Source organism: Haemaphysalis longicornis, unplaced genomic scaffold (assembly GCF_048455015.1).
Source record: "Haemaphysalis longicornis isolate Haplotype H1 unplaced genomic scaffold, Haemaphysalis longicornis Haplotype H1 scaffold_5, whole genome shotgun sequence".
In the NCBI taxonomy this organism is placed as follows: domain Eukaryota; kingdom Metazoa; phylum Arthropoda; class Arachnida; order Ixodida; family Ixodidae; genus Haemaphysalis; species Haemaphysalis longicornis.
The window spans coordinates 4,174,827-4,198,643 of record NW_027526385.1 but is presented as its reverse complement, the minus strand read 5'-3'; the positions used below and the strand labels follow the sequence as shown (position 1 = coordinate 4,198,643).

General features: G+C 47.5%; 2 protein-coding genes across 2 annotated transcripts in view; one reads left to right on the top strand and one right to left on the bottom strand.

The window, feature by feature from the left end:
• The window catches only part of LOC144137826 (cytochrome P450 3A14-like), a 39,761-nt gene extending 19,208 nt beyond the window's left edge, over window positions 1–20,553 (top strand). Inside the window, exons 5-14 of the mRNA XM_077669832.1 lie at window positions 204–329; window positions 525–783; window positions 4,033–4,163; window positions 5,694–5,769; window positions 13,130–13,211; window positions 14,192–14,300; window positions 14,856–14,944; window positions 15,760–15,900; window positions 18,406–18,571; window positions 19,543–20,553. Coding sequence (XP_077525958.1) covers window positions 204–329; window positions 525–783; window positions 4,033–4,163; window positions 5,694–5,769; window positions 13,130–13,211; window positions 14,192–14,300; window positions 14,856–14,944; window positions 15,760–15,900; window positions 18,406–18,571; window positions 19,543–19,620 — 1,257 coding nt within the window. The 3' untranslated portion in view covers window positions 19,621–20,553. The remainder of the gene's footprint in view (window positions 1–203; window positions 330–524; window positions 784–4,032; window positions 4,164–5,693; window positions 5,770–13,129; window positions 13,212–14,191; window positions 14,301–14,855; window positions 14,945–15,759; window positions 15,901–18,405; window positions 18,572–19,542) is intronic.
• On the bottom strand, window positions 20,284–21,994 carry LOC144138976 (steroid 17-alpha-hydroxylase/17,20 lyase-like). Its single transcript, XM_077671479.1, has 2 exons — window positions 21,342–21,994; window positions 20,284–20,361 (listed from the first exon to the last, which is right to left on the bottom strand). Exons 1-2 carry the CDS (start codon window positions 21,537–21,539, stop codon window positions 20,284–20,286), a joined length of 276 nt encoding a protein of 91 aa, XP_077527605.1. The 5' UTR covers window positions 21,540–21,994.
• Between the last annotated feature and the right edge of the window lie 1,823 nt (window positions 21,995–23,817).

Here is a 23,817-nt window from a genome sequence, read left to right as displayed (position 1 = left end):
TGTACGTGAGCCCCGCAAGAAGGTACGCATGCCCTTAAAAGCATTTTTGACAATTTGGGTGAGGAAATTGTGGCCTCTATGCAGTAAATATGTAACGCGGGGGGTTCTTATAACTGTTCGTGCAATTTCCATCAGACGCACAAGTTTACACCTACTATATTTTCTTCAAACCGTCCAATGTGTATTCTCTCCCGTGAAACCAGATTATGACCGTCGTGTCCAAGAACCTTCCTCTCAACGAAGTAAGGCTCACCAGGCTAGCTGGTGACGACTGGCGTCATCTCAAGAACGTCGTCCTTCCCGCCTTCAAAACAAGCAACATTAAGAAGGCAAGCCAACCTTTTCTTGCAGCGACTTCGAGCTGTATAGGTGCAACACTATTTGAGCTGGTGTTAACTTTACGGAAACATTTTTTCGTCTTCAAAAGTACTCTGGTTATTTTGAGACTATAAATGTAATTTCTTAGCGCGAAGAAGGAAGCCAACCCTGCTGCTCCTTCTTATCCTTTTCTTGTGGGAACACAGGCTTTCCCGATGATGAAGGAGTGCGTTGAAGAGTGCTTCGGCGTGATCGATTCCAAGCTACCCACCTCAACCAGCGAACCCGGCGATGGCTGCGTGGAGCTGTTCGAGCCCTTCTGCAACATGGCGGCAGACTTCGGCTTGCAGATGTTCGCCGGCGCCCGCACGCAAATTCAGCGCGAGGACGGCGCCGCAACGGCCATTGCCCACGCGGCACGCCAGAGCGTCGGCCAGTTCGGCGGCGTAGCACTTTTCCTGCTCAGTGAGTGAACGCGCCTTCCCACCCACAGGCTTGGGGAATATTTCGCAGTGATATCTGCCTTTGGGAGACAACCAGGGCCGCACACACCATGCTCCGTTCGAGCCGAAAAGAAAAAAAAAATTTAACCGCGGGCATTCCCAACGGATGTCGACGACACACCTCCAGTCGCCTCGGCCAGCCACTCGAGTTCCAAAAACATACACAGAAATTTCATACCATTATCGCAGGGAGAGAGAGAGAGAGAGAGAGAGAGAGAGAGAGAGAGAGAGAGAGAGAGAGAGAGACAGAGCTCTTTATTAGATGAAAGCAGAGAGGTTTGCCGGCATGTTCTCGCCTGCATGCTACTCTGCGGGGATGGGGAGAAGGGAGTAAAGGCCCTAAGAGAAGTAACGCCTCATTTTCCCCCCTTTTCACCCATCATTCAATACACAAGACTCACGAATCTGGCGCCGAATCCAAACACAGACTTACTACAACATAACAATTTTACGTCACATTTCACCAACTGTTTTTCCCTACAACTACACAACATGCCATACACCAAACACCACCTATCGCTCGTGTGGGAGTCCGTCAGACATCCCAACCCAATGCCACCACCTACACTGGAGCAGTGGGAGCATAGGCTGACCAGCTTCCAGCGCGAGGATCACGAGTAGCTGAGCTCCCGGGCGCGGGCCGCTGCGGGGCCTGAAGGCGGTCTGGACTAAGGCCACCACCCACTCACCTTTTCCCCTCCTCTTTCCATTGAAAAAAAAATAATAAACTTTATTCCTCCTCTATCCCCTCCCGTAAAAACCGTTTCCCTGCAACAAGGTGAGCAATGAAGGAAGGTCAACTTCATGAATAACATGATACGGCTGAAAGGCAAGTTTGTTTTGTTCTTAAGCCGCATACTCCTATGCACGTACCCTGCCAGTCGGTTTTTCAGGAAGCCTGATTGTTTGAACAATTTTAAATTCAACCGCTAGTAAGTGCCAAGAAGTTGACGCTGAGAGGCTGCGGTCTGTGCATGTCTTGACCGGCTATAGGGTTACGTTCCTTCCTCTGTTAAAACTTAGGTGTGGTTCACGAAGTGACAGTGAATAGGGATACCACGGCGTCGCTTTGCGATAATTATTCTGATTATCCATGGTAAACAATTCGCTTTTCGTCAAATTGACGCCGTTTGGTGCCTCCATATTGACGCTGTATTGACTCTATTGCCTTCAAATGCGTGTTCATCAACGAATTTATGTATTCTTTGTTCGTCCGATATATTACCAAGGTTTAACTTAAACTTCTTGTCCGCTGTTTTTTGCGGCGCTTCAACTAGGCATCCGAACCAGCTGACGAAAATCTCAATTTAGTTAGTTCGATATTACGAGCATGTTACTGCGTGGGGGTTGAAGGCAGATCGCCTGGTGACATTGAAGCTGTCCTAATACTCATGTTGCCGTGACAACTTCTGTTTTCTGAGCGTGATGGCCATGCTCGGCCTTATCCCAGCCCCTGTGGGCTCGCCGTTTCTCCGAGTGCAGCGGCAATGACAACGCCAACAGGTAGGCTGTTTCTCACAGCCCACCTGTCAGAAACAGAAAACCATTGCTGCACTCGCTGAAACAAAAGTGCTGCGAGAAGTTTCTCTTTATCAGTCGCAGAATATAATATTACATTCGCTATGTTTAACCACATACTTGAGAATGTGCTCTCATCGAATAAAAAAAATCACGCCATATCCACGGAATGAATGATGATAAGTGGGGCGAAGCTCGAGAGGGGGAGATCATCGGTAACCGTAACTCTCCCGTGAAAGTTCGCCCATTACATCATTAAGAAAGACGTAAGACTGTGTGCGTACATTGTACAAATCAACTTTTATTTTGTTCTTGTTCGTTTGTTGTTGTTGTTGTAGGGTTCGTGAGGCTGCAAGCAAGCGCTCGTATCGGCAGGAAAACCCCGATGCAGTGAGAGCTCGCGAGGCGGCTGCAAAACGCATCAAGCGAGCTCAGCCCGAAGCTGCCGACGCGAGGTTTAAGCGCGACTTTCTAGACGAGATGCTTCGGCCTCTCTTTCGCGCACGGCGGGATCCTGTCGGCGAGCGCGCGCTGCCGCCGCCCTGCGCGCCCTCCGCTCCGCAGCCTTGTCAACAACCACCTCCTCCATCCGGTGACTCGTTGCGAAAGAGGAAGCGCGTCAACAGCGATTGCCTTTTATAGTGTCAGTCACGTGCGAGTGACGTCATCATGACGTCACTCACACCAGCGTCACCTGCGAGTGAGTCATCGAACTAGGCGGTCACGTAGCGCCACCTGCGAGTGAGTCATCGAACTAGGCGGTCACGTACCACGAGACACACGGGATGGACATACCCACGGCTTTAGGAGCTCCGCCCCTAAACGGCTTGGGCTGGTTAGATAGCAGCATTTGATGCCATGTCGAGTGCCATAATCAGGTCGCTGTGCGTAGGTGCCTGTCATGTTTCCGAACATAGTGGGTTCTAAACGATTGGCAATGAGCGTAGTAATTTTTTTTTTCTGTCCGCCGCAAATTTGACGGGGACTCGACGCAAATGTACACCATGAGTTCGGTGACCTTTTCTACGCAAGAATAAATGCAAAGATATGCTTTCTTTCGCTTTATCTCAAAGCCTGCGCACAAGCACACGTAAAATGTTGCGTAGACCTGCATGTAATTTTGGCATTTTTTACCTTCTCCCTACATCCTTCCCCCCTTTACCTACTCTTTCGACTCTCCCACCCTCCTCGCTTCCGTTCGACCGGTTGAGGTGTCGGCGAAACGCCAGACAGTTACCGGCCTCTTTCCCCCTCCCCCCCCCCCCCCCCCCCAACAATCACTTCCTCCTCCTCCTGTCAAAAACGTGAGTATATTATGATGTGCCTGCGTTCACACAACTGTAGTGCGTCAAATTTGCTTGAAATTTGGCTTTACCAGGTTTGTAATTCTTTGCGCTTACCTCATTTGTCATGCCATCAAAAAAGTGGCTTCTATGTGTATCATTATCATCAGTTTAAGTTAACCTTGTCACGATGCTTACTCTGGGAGCTTGTTTTTTTCCAACCCGAAAACTGCCACAGCTCTAGCGATCAAACCCCATCTTTCGTTGCGTGGAATGACCTATGAATCGCTAACATTCCCCCGAAGTGGCAGTGGCACGCTTACTCTCCGCCAACCATTTTCTAGAAGTGTCATTCCGAGTGTAAACGCAGGTTGCTTAATGCATTGCACAAATGCCTGTTTTTGTTCCAGATCTTCTTCCCGACATTCCCCTGCTGCACAGGGTCTTGGTTGGCCTGCGGTCGCTATTCATTCCACTCCCTTCGGACGAGATGATGGACAGGATGCTGCCCATAATCAACCACCGCCGCGCACATCCTGATGTAAGCGTCTGGCGCCATACTCGTCCCCCGCCCCCTCTCGCCATCCCCTTTCTGCGCATGTGTTTGAATTGAGAAAGTCGGGGTTGATCCCTAAACCCAGTTGTTATCTGTTTTAAATGCAGAGCATTTAAGTAACTCACGATGTCACCCGCGTTGGCGTCCGTAGTCCGCATCGCTCCCCGTCGGTCTGGCATTGGATTGGATTCGATTGGATTGGATTGGATTGGATTGGCTTGGCTTGGATTGGATTGGATTGGTTTGGATTTGGATTGGATTGGATTAAAGTGGATTGTGTTGGATTGTGTTGCGTCATAGCCGCGCCACGTTGCGTCATAGCCGCTCCACGTTGCGTCATAGCCGCGGCAGGGGGTTCACGGCACGTTTCACGTTTCACCATCGACTTCATCGACAATGTCTACGCGGGAAGAGAAGGCGGCGCGGCGGCGTGCTGCGGATGCTGAGCGCAAGCGCCGCAAGCGAGCCGCCGACGCCGAACTTCGCCAGCGAGAAGCCGCAGCCATTCGTGAACGTCGGGCGGCGATGCGGGAGGGAAAACAAGCACAAAAAGAACAGAACTCCTGCTGGCGCAGTTTCCGGCAGGGGGCGCGCGAGCACTGCGAAGGCGGGAAATTTGAAATGCGTCGGGTGGTAGCAGTGAGCGGATAACGGCGCTACAGCCCATTATGGCGAATCAGTGCTCTGCATTTCCAACAGTTTTCACGTAGAGTGGAACGGCTGTAACTTTTTTCATTCAGCTTGATAACTCACTTCAGCTCTTATCTCGCGGCAGAAAGTAGCCACCTTGCTTAGCAAGTGACACCCCACGTTTGAAAAATAGTAGCGGACTCGATTGATTGTGGAGTTTGACGCGCCGAAGCTACACTTGGGCTATGAGGCGCGCCGTTGTGGAGGGCTCCAGATTCCTCGGAGCTCTGGGAGGCAGCGGTGAGCTGCTCTGACCCGGAGAGACAGAAGATCATCATAGCCCGGGCTACGGAGGTCGCCAAACAGCTCCGGCTGCCGGCCACCTCCCTCGATTAGAGGTCTCCTTTAATAAAATGCTCGCTCTCTCTCTCTCTCTCTCTCTCTCTCTCTCTCTCTCTCTCTCTCTCTCTCTCTCTCTCTCTCTCTCTCTCTCTCTCTCTCTCTCTCTCCAGATTATTAATATCGACCACCTGGGGGGGATCTTTAACGTTCACAGAAATCTCGACACACGGGCGTTTTCCATTTTAGCGCCTCCATTTGAAAAACAGCCACTGCGGCAGGGATCGATACCGCGTCCTTGGAAATCAGGGCGAACTCATCTGTTTCGGCCGCTGTGTCGTTATTGCTCAAGTTATTTCTTTACCCAGATTCTGTGCTAATTTGTCTATACTTTCTGAATAAGCAGGTATTATTCGGACAATATGAAGACGTATTTAGGTGTATCTACTGTAGGTGTACCGGTTGGTTGATTTCGTTTAATTAATTATGCCTGAAATTCTTCTTCCGTTTTTCTTTTTTTCATCGAAATACAATGGCTTCCAACAGCCAAGCAAAGAGGACGTCCTGCAGCTTCTGATCAACGCGGAGGTGGAAGATGCAAACGCAGCAAGCAAAGCCGAAGGCAAGTACTCAACACGCATGCGCAGTTTAGTTTCCCCCAATATAATGGCTCACGGACTGATAAGTTAAACGGGTGTACTAATCGACGTTGCCTTGCTAAGTAACTCGGGGGACGAATTGCAAAGCATGCTTTCCGCACTGGGCGAACAGAGTAGAACCGTGGGACTGAAAATTAATATGCAGAAAACTAAAGTAATGATCAATAACCTCGGGACAGCACAGCAGTTTGAGATAGGTGGCGAGGCAGTGGAAGTGGTAAGCGAATATATCTACTTAGGCCAAGTTGTGACCCCAGATCCAAACCATGAGGCAGAGATAATTAGAAGGATCAGAATGGGGTGGGGTGCATATGGCAGACATTCTCAGATAATGAATAGCAGCCTACCATTGTCGCTGAAGAAGAAAGTGTATGACAGCTGCATCTTACCGGTACTCACCTACGGGGCAGAAACTTGGAGGCTCACTAAGAGGGTTCAACTTAAATTGAGAACGACTGAGCGGGCAATGGAGCGGAAAATGATAGGTGTAACATTAAGGGACAGGAAGAGAGCGGAGTGGGTCAGGGAGCAAACTGGCGTTAAAGACATATTAGTAGAAATTAAGAAGAAGAAATGGACGTGGGCAGGACATGTAATGCGAAGGCAAGATAACCGCTGGTCATTAAGGGTAACAGAGTGGATCCCTAGAGAAGGCAAGCGTTGCAGGGGGCGGCAGAAAGTTAGATGGGCAGATGAGATAAAGAAGTTTGCGGGGATAAATTGGTCACAGTTGGCACAGGACCGAGGCAATTGGAGAATAATGGGAGAGGCCTTTGCCCTGCAGTGGGGGTAGATAGGCTGGTGATGATGATGATGATGATGATGACTAATCGCCGACAGCAGTCAGGTCAACCATTTACTCCTGACAATTGAGCTCTTTTTCCCCCTATGCCCTGTCGTAATTTCAACTTTGTCAAATTGTTATGCATCTCTTTTCCCACTGCAAGAACTGCAAACTTCCGCTGTTAATTCAGTCACAACCAAAAAGCAAGCCGCAAAACAAGAAGCAAAATCCTTCCTTTTTTATGCATTTTGGTTCTGATGCAATAAAGCGCTCCTCTTCACCTGGGGTAATTCTCATTGTGAAAAGCTTGGCGGTCATGATTCAGGTTGTAAAACATTGTTGAAAGCTAGAGAGATGAGTGCAGACCACAATGGTAGAAAATGTGCATAACCATCAACTGTACGCAATGCGTGTACGTTGTCAGAACATTAAAAAGGCCCCAATCATGTATTTCCTTGTACTCATGAGTAGAGACCTAATTTTAGGCAAATGCCTATTTTGTTCGTTACACTCCTATCGCCCAAATTCGACATATATGAGCATAAATTAGAGGTTAAGAAGGACTTTTATGATGCTTCATAGTGTTTATAAATGCCTAATGTGGCGTCTGTGCTTAGGCAGTGCCTTTTCTGTGGACCAGACCACAGGACAATGCTCAGCATTATTCTGTGGACCGTACCATGCTATAGTTTAGCCTTATTCATCTAGAGCGACCTAAAAGATATCAATTGACACTTCTTTACATATTAATGCGTAGAATTAATTTTAAAAAACGCTACAGCAAAAAGAATTACTTTAAAAAAATATCTTCAGAAATCCTGACACTCGAACCAAGGCTGTTAGCGTGAAAACCGAGGGCTGCACCACTGCGCCACGGAAAGCGACGAGCGGGGTCCTTTTAGCAGTGTCTCAAAATAGAAGATAACCCTGTAGCCTGGTCCACTGAATATAGCCGAACATTATTCTGTGGTATAATCTACAGAATAGCCAGTGCGTTGTGCTTAAATGTCTATAAATGCCTACTTTCAAAATCGGCGCCTATGTGAACACCATTTAGCCTCAATTTTCGCTTTCAGCTGCAGTTTGAAACAATTGTACATGTATTATGACAACAGTGATGGCTCAGAACTCTATGGGGTTAAACCTAGTTGTTGGACCTCTGCGTCTACCAGCTGCGGCGTGATGTCCAGAAAGTGGAGCTGCACATCTTGTTCGGGTGAGGCTTTAATGTAATATGCTATAAAAAGCGGGCGCGAACCCGCGCAGCCTCGAGAGCATGCGACAGCTTGTGAGGTGCATAACGAAAATTATGATGATCAACGTCGTCTGCTGCCGGTGAGGAAAAAGAAGTCCCAACACTAGTCCGCTAGTTCAACCAGCTCCCGGAAAACAACCGCTGGCACCAGCAGAATGAAACGCTTATTCTCAGTGAAAAGAGGCAGAATTTTGAACCCAAATATATGAAGATGGTGCTAGTGAGCTTTTGTTTCCACAATTTTAAGTCATCCTTAGACTGAGTCCCCCGTGCCGTCCAAACAGATTTCTTCAAAGACGTGCAGTCACATCCTGGTTGTAGAGGTATACTCAAATGCAACTCTATTTTCGACGCAGGGCTTGAGCATGGAACACGCCTATGTTAGCAGATCAATGCTATATATGTTGAAGAGCCAACTGTGAAATACCACTGCTCAGCTGCATTTCCTTACGCCTTAAAATCAACAAGCCGATGGGCTCTAAAGCACGCTTTTCCGTCAAAAATCTGTTCGGCTGATAAACACCTTTGAAAAACGCTCTTCAAATGTGTGGAAGTGTATTTACCAGTGTTGAGATGTCTTCCCTGAAAAAATAGATAATATAATTGTAGATGTGAAAACTGGTAGAGCTGTACCTAACAGTCCGGGAAAGAGCATTGTCGTCGCTCTTGCGTTTATAATTTCTTTTGTTTTTGTTGTGTCGTATTTAAATTGCATAAGACAGACATAAAGTAGTCCTTTTTAATCAGTATTACAGCTGTCAGGTATTATTTTTTATGCATGTTTTACTATATACGAGGCTGAGAAAGCAACAGTCGCCATTGAACATGAGCAGTGCCCTTGTTGAATTAAGCCAAGAAATATCCAGCTTTATTAGCCAATTGAACGGCTATGTTCAACTTTTGGCGCCTTTGTGCCATCATAAGCCATACAATTTTTTCTTGTCGTAGATGCAGGTTGCTCACATCTTCGGAATAATTTGCATGTATGGAAACATTTATGGAGCCTATAATCACCACGTTGGAGGCCTGAAACGTTTTTTCTGCCTATTTTTGGCACCTAAGACCGGCCTTTTCAGTGCCTAAATGTTCGGCCTCTGCTCATCAATATACATTTCATAGTTTCAACGCCCACGACTGCTCCTTCCACCCTTTTTACGTTTTTCTGTGTTTTAGAACAAGAACTCTAATTCTAAAATCGACGCCTCCTTTACTTTCCTGGACTTCTATTAAAGGGGCCCTGAAAGGCGTTTTGAGCACACTAAATTGACTAGCGCAATCGTTAGATTGGGTCGTCAACATCATCTGTGCCAAGTATTACTCTTTTACGCGCAGCGGAAAGCTCACACTTTTGTTGCAAAGTTTGTCGCTTTTTTCTCACCCTTTCCTTCGTGTTTTTGGACGCCGCCATCTTCACATGTCTACATCATCGATTCCCAGATGTTCGTCATGAGCTAGACATCCTGCTATTGGGCGGCTTTTTCACGCACATCCGGCAAAGAGATGAGTCGTCTACTCAGCGTCGGCTCGCCGGCCGATCTGCCAGCGGAGTGCCGGAGTGCTTGGACATTTTGCGACAAACGAAACAAGTGTAAACAAACGCTTAACCGTTTGTATTGAATGCAACAGGGCCATAACACGACATGAATATTCTCTTACTTGAGTACGTTCCATAAAGAAAGCGTTGAAGCCCCGTGGCACTTCTTTCTTGCAATCGCAGAGAACGCCCTGAGCCAACGCCGCCTGTATTAACATTGCCTGACGCGTCGCGCGCTTTTCAATGGGAAGGGTAGGGACGCTTAGTTCAGGCACTGATCCGCTATGTGGCGCGTGCCGGCGGACATCTCGTCTTACGTCACTGCTCGCGAGTCGCGAACGCTGCACCCACTTCTACGACGTGTGTCTGTCAGCTTGCCTGTTGGGCTTCAAGGGCCGTTTCGCTTACATCTTAGCCGCGACGGGGCGCTAGTTCTGTGGCGCACGGGGGATCTCGTTCAACGTGTCACTCGCTTCATACTTGCTGCAGTTTTCGAAAGATAAAGACGGAGGTGAACTGAAATAGTTTAAGAACATACTGATTGTCGGGTAGACATATAGCTAACAGAAAAATGATATTTTCTGCTGGGGCAGCCATTATTTTACTGATATTTTTTTTTTCTGGAGTATTTAGAGAAGAAAAACTTGCGTGCGCGTTTTTTGTTCAGGCGCTCACTTCTACGATTACTTTCCAATAATATCACGTGCTTGTAAACTTCATAAAATTATAGGAAACAAAAGGATAAGCAGCTGGGATCCCGCCACGCTGTCCGGGCGCTTCTACGGTACAGTCCTCAATTTTAGAAGTGCGTACCGATGCGGAGTGCGAACAGCGGGGTCAAAACAATACCTAAATGCGGAGGGGATAGAGGTGGGATGCCCCACTCAGAAAATTTCAGGGCCTCTGATCCGGGTAGATAAGCGCGCAAAGCCGGCATCAGCCTGCTGCAGCGCAAGGGATTTTGCTTCGTGACAAAGGAAGTTTTATCAGTGACAGACCAAGACAGACAGGCATGGTGAAAAACAAGAAGGCGTAGGAGCGCCGACTCGGGAACGCTAAACAAACTTTCCACTATTTTGCATAGTTTCCGAGAAGCGGCGCTGGCTGGCGGACACGAAAGCACGTTGGAAGGCTACGGAGCGGGGAAGGGTAGGAGAGAGCAACAGGAGAGTGGCTGTTTGGCCATTTTTCGCTCACGCGTTAGGCACTGTTTATACAGGCGGCGTTGCCTGAGCCGAATGCCTGGGTTTGACGCATACATTTTATTCAACTTCCAAACAATCCAGAGATGCGTTTCGAACGAACACAACGTCACAACATGCGTTGCAAGTCCGAACCGCGATTGACAGACGATGGGTTGCCTCCTCCTGCCCCTCGTAAATTCGGCACTCACCTCGCGCGCGGTTTGCGGGGACGAACAGCCAGTCACTTAACTCTGGCGCACAAGCCGAGATGGCTTTTAGCCACGCACACTGCACATACGCCATGCGAGGTTGAGTCGTACGCCGCTTGAGAAAGATAATCCAGACCATGGGAAGCACTATCCACCCGCAGAAGCACAACGTCGCATTTCATCGCGAAACAAAGGCGTCCACAACACACACACCATCGCCTCCTGTAATGCCAAACGCATCTCGCACTTCCAAATGGGAGTGAGTAGTATGCCTGCAGTGCCCATATGCCGCGAGGTGGGGCCCCAAGCTGAACCGGGATCACGCAACCGTAACTGACTTCTAGAGCGGTTTGTGCTTTGTTTCCAGGGCAACCGATGTTTGAGATTGTCAAAGAAATGGTGCTCGCTCCAGCGCTAGAAAGCTCAGAGCCGCGGAGGAGCATGTTTTGCCAACGTTGCCGCTCTCCACCACGCGTCACCCCAAGCTGAACTGGCGTTTTGTGCACGGGTTCTGTATCGGTTTAAAATGTCTTTTTCACATGCCGCCGCCAGGAATTACCACCGCCACAAAATAAGACCCGGCACCAGCGGGGCGACATCTGATACGGCGCTTTTTGGATAAACAGTGCGCTGTGCATCCAAGGGAGTGAGCGCAGGATCCTCCCCGTGCGGCTGCGAGTTCGCCGCCGATAAAGAGTCGCGTGCCGCCGATAGCAAAGTTCTGCAGCAACGTACACCGCGAAAGGGCAAGGCCAGGCCGCCGCACACATGCGGCCAGATTTTTCGTTCGCTTTTCCAGCCTTGAGCGGAGAGCGGGATTCATGGTGTCAACAAAGCTTGCCCGTAGCAGACGGCTATGTGAGCAGCGCAATAGCGGAAGTACGTCACCGCCGAGGAGCGCAGCATCATGGGAGGGAAGGCTCGCTCGCCGTCAACAGCGGAGAGTAAGTAGAAAGGAGGAGGAAACGCGGCGCGACGATAATACGCGGTTTTTGATTTACGATTTCTCAGCTAATACTCATCGTTTCAACAAAATTTTTGCGGGAGGAGATTGCTAATACATTGCTTTATTTGGTTACATCTACATCCACGCATCGGCGGAAGGTATTTCAGGACCCCTTTAATGTCTACTTTTTTATGAGTTTTTATTGTTCCCCTTTTTAAACGGTCAGATGGTACCAATAACTATTCGAAACATTGATGTAGGCTGTGGTGGCTCACGCATCTTTCAATTTTGTGGTTTCGAAATGCCGTATCCAAAACAAATTCAAGTAAAGGAGGGGCTAAGCAGCTTTAAAACACTGCGGCATCTCGAAATAACGTTTACCTTGCAATAAACTCGATGACTGAACAACAAAACTGATTGAACAAAACAACGATGACTGAACAAAACTGAACAACAAAAGCTCTCGACGCTGCTTGAATTTGGACCCGGCTGGGAGGCCAGGCAGGGAGGCTAGCGCGTGCCCTCAGCTCTTTGCTGACGTAAGCTGGTTTCGCGCTCTCCCCCCACGCCAGAAGTCACCGCGTGCGTCGTTTTTATTGCTGTTTTTTTTTTCTAGCGCCGCTGGACCAAACTCAAGCTTGAACAGCTCCGCTGCTAAAACTTCATAGCCTGTGTGATAGAGTGACGGAGGCATTCAGCTGCACGACAAAATTTTTTTAGTTTTACAGCGGACTAAGTTTTTTTCGACTGACACCGAGGAATGGTGCAGCTGTTCATAACTCGCAATTGCGACATATAAAGGAATGTGGCATGACCCTTTTTCTGGAGTACTTTAGGCAGCAGTGGCGACCAGTACATCGTCCAGTCATGACGAAAGGTCTGAAAAGAGTCGAAGCCTGCCTTCTCCGCCGAGTGAGAACAGACTCAGCCCGTACACCAGCTTGGCTACATAAAATCAGCATTGATTCATCCCCTTTGTGCTCCTCCTGCAGTGTGACTGGTGGCATTGATCAATACATTATAAACTGCTCCAAAACCAACCCTGAGCGGACGAACTTTTTCCGTGATCTCCAAAAGTTAGGAGTGCCCCATGCTACATCGGAGGACATTTTTTAGGGGCCACTGGATTGTACGAAGAGAGGTGTCTCATCTCCTACTCGGATTCTTGCAGTCCACAGGACTAAGTGAGGTGTGGTGACATTGTGTGTCTGTTCTTTTAGGACTACGGGAGGTGTGATGACTTTGAGAGTCTCTGATGTTGTATTGGGGACGATTAGGCGGAGCAATTGCCGGCAGCTATGCAAGGCTAAGTCCGCCTCATTCGGCAATACTTACTACTACTACTACTATGCACAGACATAACGTGGCTGGATATATATTGAGTAGCCTCCCTGAATCCTTTCTACAATAGGGAGGAAGCTCTCCGACGTGTTTATGGCTCACCCAGCCACTCTGCGAACAGAATCTAACACTTGCATCTTCATCATTGCCAGGTAAGTCAGCAAGATAATCATTTTTTTTTCGAAGCACAATTTAACAAAGGGACACATATTTGATTACGAACGCACCGCGGAGACGCTAATTGTGATGACAGCAGCACGTGGAATGCTAAATTAAAAGAGTGAAAACGGTATTTTTATTAGACAAGGCAAGATGAACTATGCGTTTTACCTATGAACAGCGAAACATTTTGCATATGAACAACTCATTTGCATGTAGGTGCTAGGGTTATGTGCAGTCATAGTTTTAACCGCTCCTATAAATTATATGTAATGAACCTGCGCAATACTGATAACTTACTGAGGCTTTTACTGCTGCTATGCAGTTACTGCTATGACTGAAGACGAAGTTCTTTACCAAATTCTTGATTGTGGGTAACTAAAAGCATGTGCATAGGTGCAGTGGTTAGGGGCACTAGGTGTTGACGAGCAGGTTATCAACACTGTTAAGCACTCGCACAGGGAAGTCTGTCATTCTCAAATAAGCCCCTTTTTATTGCGCAATTTCGCGACAGGGTATGAATAGTACCACCTTCACACTATGCTTTTCTTTTTGTCGCCGAGTGTATGCACCCATGGTGCCCCAGAGTTACCTTGCATTTTTATCTCTTCATCTCTCTCCCTCCTTTCCTCCTTCCCTCCTTCTGTCCCCCCCCCCTCTCTCAGCCCATGTGTTTCTTATTTTTCCGCCTTGTGTTATTGTGTTATTGTTTGCGTTGAAATCAATCGAATACCGTCTGCATAGCAAAACCAGTAGAGTTGTGCAGCAACGTTTGCCGCTAGCAATAATGTATCGTGAACCAGCGCCTATTCACGCCGGCATGCTGCTTTTTTCCTCTTTTACTTCGTGACAGAGCAATAGAGAGGCTTTAGCGACTCATGCCCAAGCCGCGGCATGGGAAGTGCGTGCATCGTGAGAAAAAGTATTTTACATTTAAATTCAAGGTAAAGCTACCCGCGTTTCCTCATTTCAGTATTGAGGCCATCGCGTCCCCACTGGCATTCGGCTGCTACCTCCTCTCAGAGCACCCCGAAGTGCAGGACCGGGCTCGAGCAGAGGTGCTGGGCCTTGTGGAAAAAGAGGTAAGCGACGTTTCATGGACTTGGTTTCGAGTTTAGTGCGCCAGGATGTTCTCTAAGAAGTCTTTATTATCCTCCACCATGAAATATTACTGCAAGAAAACACGGCTCAAAAGAACGAGACAGGACAGCGCTGCACTCACAACTATTTTGAAAAGAACACGGCTTAAATACATAAGCACTTTTGAAAACACCGTGGTATATTTAAGACCCGGTCACACACTTTTATTCTTCAAAGTTACGAGCATAAATTAGATGTGCGGTTCTTTTTCATTGTTGTTATTTGCCACGTAGCGCTCACTGCAGTTGTTATGTGACTTTTTCTGTATCTTGAATGCATTTCTTAGCTATTTGTCAAAACATTTACTGCAACAAAACGCCTGTGCATCATATTATGTTAATGAAAGAAAGTTTCGATTAAGTATGTAAGCGTCCTTATTTCACGCTGGTCGTACTGAACACCAAGCATTGAAATTCGCATTTCTTGGAAGTGGAACAGCAACCTTTAGATGAACGCAGGCACACGTGCAGAAATACCGTGCTATATTTTTTTTCTAGGGGGCACTGACGTACGACAACATCGGAACGCTGACGTACCTGGGACAAGTCTTGTCCGAAGTCGTGAGACTCTACCCTGCACTGCCAGGGTGATTCGCCTTTCTGTTTTTCTCACTTACCCCTGCTTTTCGCAAAATCTGTTGCAGGAATTCGCTTCTCCTAAATGGTTTTAGTCGTCAATAAGAGCGGCGTCCACTCTAGACGGGCAGGCGGATGATCTTTAAAAGTGATGCTTGCAGCCTGTCACCAATGTGGCCTGCAGTCCACACAAAAAGCACTGCAGGAAGCCGACTTTCTCTGACGACGATGATGATGAGCGATCGCGGGTGAAGGGAAGAAAAAAACGCTTCCCGTGGTCGGAATCGCACCTGGTTCTCTCGCGTTGTCAAGCCGACGTCTATCCGATTGCGCGATTCAGGAACGGTCGAAGTAGTTTGGATTTGGAGAGGGGTGGATGACCGTGCAAAACTATAGACAGAAAAGTCATGCACTTTCCGTCTATTGAGGACGATGGTTGAACGCAGAGCTTTATTCGTGCGACATCAAATGGCGAAGGGTCAAAGTCAAAGCCGCTGTGATCCAAAGTCCAAACTGCGTGCGAGTCAAGGTCAAAGCTGAACGAGTCAAAGTCCGAACTCGGACGACAACGAAGGAATCCCTCACGAGAAAGCTTGGCGTTCAATTATCGTCGTCGTTAAATGGAGTGTGCATAATCTTTGCCCTGTCGATATTTTAAACTCATGTATTGTAGAGGTAGGCAGAAACATCCCGTATTCAGTGTGCCAACTTTAACCACCAGAATCACACATCCACTCCGCTTCGATAAAACAGCTTCAATTTGAAAACTTTCATAATTTTTTTTCAGCATAAAGAGGCTACAAGCGCCGCTCTCATGTTCTTGCAGCTCGATTCGCAGGATATGCGACGAAGACTACGAACACAACGGAGTGCGCATCCTCAAGGGCATGAACGTGTCCGTGCCGACCCTCGACCTCCACTACGACCCCGAGCTGTGGCCGGAACCGAAAAAGTTCGACCCTGAACGGTTGGCAGATGTGTTTTTTTTTTTTTTAAGGCGTGATTTTTCAATGTGAGATCAGCAAAAAAAATGTCTGTTCTTCTGTAACATTGGAAGTCTCGCACCTTCGACGCATACTAAAATGCTGTTAAAAGAGTGCGCTAGGGTCTAGATCTTCTCTTCTCATATAGGAGAGCTTATGTTGCCCCCACTCACAAAAAAATTTTCCTACCAAAGCACCGTTGTATAGTAATTCGGCCTAACTTAAAAAGTTCCCTTATGTAGCGTAGGGATAAATGCGGTCTTCTGGGCGTATTATCAGCGAAGCAGTTCTTGGTCATGGGCCGAAATGTGGTAACGCGGTCGCAGCGATGTGCACAGGGCATATCATTGCCTGGCGAGGAGGAGAGCAAGCGCCAAGCACATATGCAGCAATTTAACTGAATACTTGAACGAGACGCTTACGTAGGCAAAGCTTTTGTAAACTACTAAATGTGGTGGCAATGTTTGTACTTGTCAACATTGTTGACCGAAAAGAAAATATTAAGCATATTTGATGCAAGACATCAATACATAAGTGATATTTGCATTGTTCTTTTGAGTAAAAATGTATGGCTGCCTGATCTTTGCGAAAGCAATAAAAAATACCTCGTGAAAAACAAAAACCGCTCGCGGCGCCCCCTTGTGGCAGTGTTCTAAGTTCGAAAGTAATAAAAGGTTCCAGTAGATAACGCGCTCAGCGGACCACAGCAGCGGTTAAGGAAGACTAGAAGGCTAACGATGAAATACGGAAAAAACAGTGCAGAATCCAAAACAGCCAAGGTAACCAAAAAAGAGGCAAGGCGGCAAGAAACGGATAAATAGAGAGAAAAAATGCAGGCTAAAACATCGTTAGAGATGTGCAGGGCTGAGAAGTTAGACATCAGAAAGGAAAATTTCTACGATAATTCCCAAAGCAGTGCTTTGCTTTTTGATTCTAAATCAGGTTGCTTGCGAACTAAGAGCTCTGTCGGAAAGTATTCACAAAATGATGGGGTATGCGTGGTCTGCGGCAAAGAAACAGAAGCTATGCGGCACTTAGTATTAGAATGCGAGGGTATCCATCCAGATCTACATAAGGGAAATATTCGGGTTCCAGAAGACCTAGGATTTAAGGGTAGCACAGAGGAAGTTAACTTCAAGGCTGTCGAGGCGACGAAAAGAAGATTAGAATGCTGGTAGAACAAAAGCAGACAGGAGAGGATTGCCTAAGACAGTTACCACCTGTAGCAGAAAAAAAAAGTATTTTGTGCCTGCCCTAAGCAGCGCTAGTATTAAACAAAAAGTATAAAACATATGTATATTAGTCCTTTTTGGTAAGATGACATGTCATGACCTCGCTACAAAGGGGAAACCAATAGCAATCCTCAATCATCAGCAGCAGCAACAAAAATGAATTGACGCGAACGGGAATCGAGCTGCTGGCTTTGGCACGTTCTATGAAGCTCTTCGTTGCGATTGGGGAACGCCAGGCAGCTCCGCTGTCAACATCAGCGTTCGCCACGTTACATCAGTGAAGTTGGGCAATTTTTTTTGTAAGTGTTCTCAGAGCCTTCATATTTTCACATAATACCGCTGACATCGCCCCTAACTATGTGTTTCTTGCAGTGCCGCTGAGTAAAGTAGTGAAGCCAATTTTAAGGGGGCTCAAAGTATAGCTTTCCTACGGTATACATGGTTATTATGAAGGTGTTTATACAGACATCATACTTTATTATCAAACTTCTTATACGGACTCTAAAAATATGTTCCCAGCAATGCAATGCTGCGTAGTAGCGGAACCAACTTTAGGGTTCGGCACCCAGCAGAGCGGCTTGCGCATCTATCCGACATTTCCAGGAGTGCATTTGCAAGACCACTACGGCGGTTGAAGGCTTCTCAAGGACGTCGAAGGCCGCTTCCAGGTTACCTCTTGAAAGGAGTTCATTTTGGACAGAAAGGCGAATGTCTGAAGACGTGTGCATCGACACAATAGGATGGGACACGCTTGTATCACCAGCTTTAGCGTGAATGACATCAGTGGAGCAGCAGCGTGTTCGAAACGAATGGATCATGTCGCTGAAGAGAAATTAAAACCGCCAGCAACGTTCACAAACCCGCTGACACGACTATATCAGAAGAGTGGTTGTGGCTGGACGTCAGAGTAAGCGGCGAAAATTAGACAGGCGGCTAACTGCTGAAAGGGCGCAATGACAAGGTGTACGTCTCGTCCACAGGTTCTTTCAGAAGACGTGGAGCTGGACAGAGACGGCAGAATGAGAGCTACGCGTGAAGGGTGCAAGCGGCACTGGCGGGAAAAAAGTTAAATGCTACATTCTAGAACCATCTGCTTTAAAATTTGTATATCTTTGAAGTCAGCGAGTATGATCCATGCGTCTAAAGTAAGGCTGGATTGCCCATAATGCTAATGACGTTTCAGCCACAATAGAAGCATGTCAAATGGTCCATGCGCTTTTTTTTTCATGCTCTCTCTCTTTCTCCGCCATGACGCAGCTTCAGCAAGGCAAACCGGGACAGCATCCGGCCCATGTCCTACTTCCCGTATGGATTCGGACCGCGCAAGTGCATCGCTTCCGCGCTGTCGCAGATGGAGCTGACGCTAGCTCTGGCCATGCTGGTGACCAGGTACAGGCTGCTGCCCAGCCCCAAGTACCGGCACGTAAGTGGACACATCTACAGCCTCGTGACCTGCGCGATCGATGTTCGCGTTCAAAGTTAGGATAACGTATATACAGGGGATGTGGCGCCACTGTGTAAGTTTCCCTTTCTCCTTTGCATAATTTCCTCCAGAATATTGGATGCAGCACTTCTAGGTGGGTTTGCGCGATTCGCAGATTCTATACGTCTTTTTTTCTTTTTGAAGGAAAAAAGCGGGTGCGGGTACGAGGGTTTTCTCACATTAAACATGCTTACATTGTCTATATTAGTCCGCAACCGTTCCGCACAGCGCGTTCCATGACACAAATGTAGCTCCACAGTGTGAAACCTCCATTCGAATCTAAGATTTCATGTCAGGGAAATGACGAGAGCCTGTGTATACATTCAACCCGCCATCCACTAAGAGAGAGAGAGAGAGAATAAACATGTTTATCCACTTAAGCCACCCCTTTTGACCACCGGTCAACGGAATCATTTACGGCAATATAAGCGGTAAGTGTATATGTAAAATATCCAGTGTTCACAAATAATTTTCGAGAGCCTGCTCATACTACTCCATACAAGCAGAAATACGAAAGGAGACATGCTGTTCGTTGCTGTTTCGTTACTCGTTCAGTGCAGCTTACCACTACTACGCGCGTAATAAAACTTTCATATTTCCCCCATAATTGTTCCGTACAAACATGTTCTCTTGTTTTAGTTTTGTCGGGTATCGTTTCAAGTCATTTCTTTCAATATTTCCAGCAAATTACAATGTAGTATCCGAGTGAGAATCTAAAAATTTATTTAAAGCATTTTCTAGCTCTGGTTGAAATCAAACACTGCCGCTACACAATGTGATTAGCCTGCAATCGTGTCTGTCTGTCTGTCTGTCTGTCTGTCTGTCTGTCTGTCTGTCTGTCTGTCTGTCTGTCTGTCTGTCTGTCCGTCCGTCCGTCCGTCAATGTAATGTTTGCTTGTTTCCTTTTCCAGGAACCTCCGAAGTATGCCGCTTCGTCGCTCCTAGGTTTTCCGAGTGAGGGAGTCACGGTGCGTCTGGAAAAACTCTGATACAAACCGCTCAGAGTTCATACAGGGTCCGCAAAACAGCCTCGTAACTTCACCCGAGGAAATGCGGCATTTTTGTTGTTAGCCCTAACATTTGTCTGGGCTGGGAGCGCATTTGTTTTCGTTCGTTTCACGTGAAGGTAGGAAGGAATTGCACAACAGCTTTTATTGCATCGTGGTTGTAACACGGTGGTCTTTTTATGTTCCAAGCACACTTTTGTTGCTTCCTGAATAACCACAGATTCATTAAATCATTTGCTAACAAGCAGGTCCCGTTTACAGAGTACGTATTTTTGTCTCTACATAAAAACTAGTTGCCAAAAGTAGTTGCCTATCATATTTAGCGCATTATCGCTTCTCCACGGCGCGTATTAGCTGAGTTTTAGACATGTATGTGAGCTCTAGTCAAAAAGGAGAGTTTTCGTGGCAATGATTTCTTAGGTTGTTGACCTCAGCTTAGACCATTTTTTTCTGCGCGCCGAGTAATAGCCATCTTTCAATACTATACATGGCAGTAGTTACTTGGTTAGCAGTTCTTCTGTTTTTGCGTTCCTAGTTATACTGCCTTTCTGGTTGTCTCTTTGCGTGTTGGCGTGCGTGTGTTATTTTGCTGTTGTGGCAACGGTTGGAATATGCAACAAGAAACATCCTTAACCAAAGGCAATTTCAGAGTCTGGTCAGCTTTATTCTCAGGCCATCTCTGGGCATTCCTAGGAGCGCCGTTGCTGTATACACACCCTCGTCCTGCAGAGAAGAGTAACGTGAGAATTAGGGGAAAGGGAACAATCTGAAGTTAGCATGAACGCACCATATTATGGTTGTTGGGCCAACAGTTTTTCAAAGCTGCCTTTGCACTTGTGTCGTCACACATGACACACAGTCCACGTATGTGCGTTATAGTAGTTTACAAGGTTTGAAATGAATAAAAAAAGTCTCACACTCCTTTTGCAAGGTACCTAACCGAACATGGTTCGGGTACGTGTTGCGTGTTATTTTGGGAGGACTTCGTAAGAAAATGTTAACCCTTCCTCTCCCCTGCCTTTTTGTAAAGCTTCTCCTTTTTTGCCGTCCCCTACGCATAGCTTATGTCGACGCAGGGGAGTCGCTATTGCTTCTAATATAATTTTTCATTGCTGGTAGTTTTGCAAACTTACGAAATCTATATAATATCAAGCGCTCAGACTCCGTGGTATTAAGTGAAACCCAGCATGATAAGCACCCATGGGAAAAAAGCTGAAGAAAAGACAAAAAGGGGAACATTGAATAGAGAGAGAAGACGTCATTACCCAATCATATGAGATAAATTGCTAAAGAATGTAAAAAATACGATGGAGCAAAACTTTTCCAAAGGCTGAAGCTACGTTTAACGCACAAATTAGACCAGAGTTTTACAAGTCAGGCAATCCGAATTACATGATAATGTTTTAGGCAGTTTTACGCTCACGCAAGTGGTAGAGAACTGCAGATAAAGAATTGAGAACTGGCATTCAAAAACAGGAATAGCGGGCGTCACGATAGGTGTAAAAGTAGTCATGGATGCGTTGCCTTAAGCTGAGTTAGTAGCTGCCACTAATGCGGTGTGTAGCTGGCCTGCAGTTAGGTACTCGAGGCAAAAGGGACTCCCCGAACCCTAACATGTTTGGCCTCCTAAGCAAAACAAGCTCTTTTTTTATTTTGTGTGTGATACTGTAAGTTAGTAAGCTGTGCACCAATTCGGGACTCACACTGGCGAGTTCCTCAGGCGGCAGCTCCAGCCGGTACGTCCGCAGCAGCATGGCGATGATGAGCGCGATCTCTGTCTGAGCGAGCACCGTTGCCACGCACATACGCGGTCCCAGCCCGAAAGGCAGGTACGACGTGGCCTCGATGGAAGGCATGTTCTCTGGGCTGAAGCTGTTTGGACGGGCACACGAAACGGGCATGCCTCAGAACGTGTCGCACAAGGATAATAATCTAGGCAACAAAGTCGTACTTACGCTGCTGCTGCAACCGAAATGAATACTGCCACATCAGACAGCGGGACAAGATAGCCGCCTTGGAGGTTAATTTTAAAGGGCAAGAATTCTCTACCTAATAACATAAACTGGTGAAAAACTGGACTGCACCATAGGTATGTTTACAGACTTTCGTCGCCTGCCGTACATTATGCGTTTTAATTAATACGCGGTAGATTTCATCACTGTATGACAGGGTGACACCCTAATTGCACTTGGCAGGGTAACACCAATGATCCTTGCGTGAAGTGTTATATGAAGAGCGTTTGTCAAGTAGGTGAGTGTCGCTTTACGCGCGATGTAGACCATCAAATTAAAGACACCGAAATGTGTGCGGCACGAATTTCTACGGTATCCTTGATGAAAATTAAATACATTGGTAACTTGGTACATTTCTAACTAGCACACACGTACATAATTCTCCACAAATTGGTGATGTAATTCTTTCAGCCGACAACTTTTTTTTAAGTTTCACTGTTGGCGCTCACGTTTATCCAGTTCCCATTCCGTTTGCTCCTTCGCGCAGGTTGGTTTCAGTCTGAATTCTTCACAATATACGTTAAAACTAGCACATATATCTTGGCCCCACAAGTGACAAATTGACAATGTGGATTCGCTTCATATGAAATTGGAGTAAAATGTCTGGTTATTGGAATTAGAGATTGCGGCCCGCTCCCAGTCGTGTTGACATAAGCACATTATAGCATTATTGCTATTCTTTGCTAGAGTGGAAGCACCACCAACTGAACATGCAGACACTTTCATTGCTAGTATTTCCTCTTCCATGCAAGGGCAAACGCAGACACATAAATGCCGCGCTGAGCCGCCGCTAAAACCGCGCCCTCCTCACCGATCAGGGTCAAACTTATCTGGCTCGGGCCACAAACTCGCGTCGTAGTGGATATGCAGCGCCGGCACGAACACGTCCGTCCCTTTGGGCACGCTGAAATATCCGTGGCAGTAGTCTTCAACCGCTACCCGTCGAACTGACCTGAAATAACATCACTGATCTGTAAGGCGCCTCTTGTGTGTGTAAGGGAATCGTATACATACAAAGAAGGTGAACAATTTCCTCAACTTTTATTGCATCACCGCGTGAACATCCACTCAGAAAGAATTGTAGTTGCTAAAACTGTAAACAGCAGGGAGGCTACAAAAGATTCAAAGCTTTAAAATGGGCAAGTGCACCTACCTATGGCCCGGTGCTCCGCTAGGGGGCCGACATAGCCCCACAGGCTTGCCTTCGCTCCCGCATCTTGCTCCGCCGCCCGCGGACCAGCAGTGCCTGACCCCTGCTTTCCACACGAATCGATCCGGCATGATGTAAGGACTCTCCTGGCACCACTGTCGTCAAGAACGACCCAACAGGCGAGTCAAACTGCCCTCTACGGAAGCTAACCCTAACGCCACAGCGAGGAACAGCATCGGCCTCGCCCCGCGCCGCAACCGCCGGCCGCCGGCAGCATTCCATAACACATGCCGTCACCTTTGACTACGCTGCTCGAGCGCGCCGGCCGAGCCGCGGATCAGCGCCTCGGCAACACCATGATGGAAGTTACTGTCGAAGGAGATGATATCGTTCCAGATGACCTCAACCACCCCTCGTGAGTGACCACTCGTCGCTGCCAACAAGCCCTTCGGGGACAATCGCTCCAGGGAAATTCCGCCATCGCACCTAATTCCTCTTCAAGCCGACGCCGCCGTCAGGTGGCTCGACCGATTCCCCCGGTCCTCCCTTTACTGGAGGACGACATCAAAATCATCCTTCGGCCTGGTGGCGGCCTGGCCCTCACACAGGTTTCCCTGGCTACCCTTGCTGACACCGTGCAAGAGCAAGCGGGACTATGACGGCGATCAAATTTTCATTCACGCGAGGGCGAATTTTTTATTGCTAGCACCCCCGACGAAAGGCGAGCTCACAATTATGCGAAGCTGGAGGCGCTAGCCTTGAATGGCAAGCAATACCCGTTATCCACGCACGGACCCGCTCCATCTAATACAGCGACGGGCGTCATTTGTAATATCCCAGCTGACGAAACACCAGACCAAATCCTCCACAGCATCTCCCACTTCAACCCTGCACTTGGGGTGCTCGAGGCCAAGCGGCTGAATGATTCTAACACTGTCCAAATTCTATTCGATGGGACTACCGTCCCTTACTGGGTTCGGTATCGCGCCGCAACGTACCGCTGCAAGCGTTTTCGCA

What these genes read in the sequence shown, in the direction of transcription:
- LOC144138976 (XM_077671479.1), bottom strand. Translation starts at nt 21,539, where the DNA reads ATGCCCGTTTCGTGTGCCCGTCCAAACAGCTTCAGCCCAGAGAACATG. An exon ending in CGCCTGAGGAACTCGCCAGT is followed by an intron (nt 20,362 to 21,341) that starts GTGAGTCCCGAA and finishes TCTTCTCTGCAG; the next exon opens with GACGAGGGTGTGTATACAGC.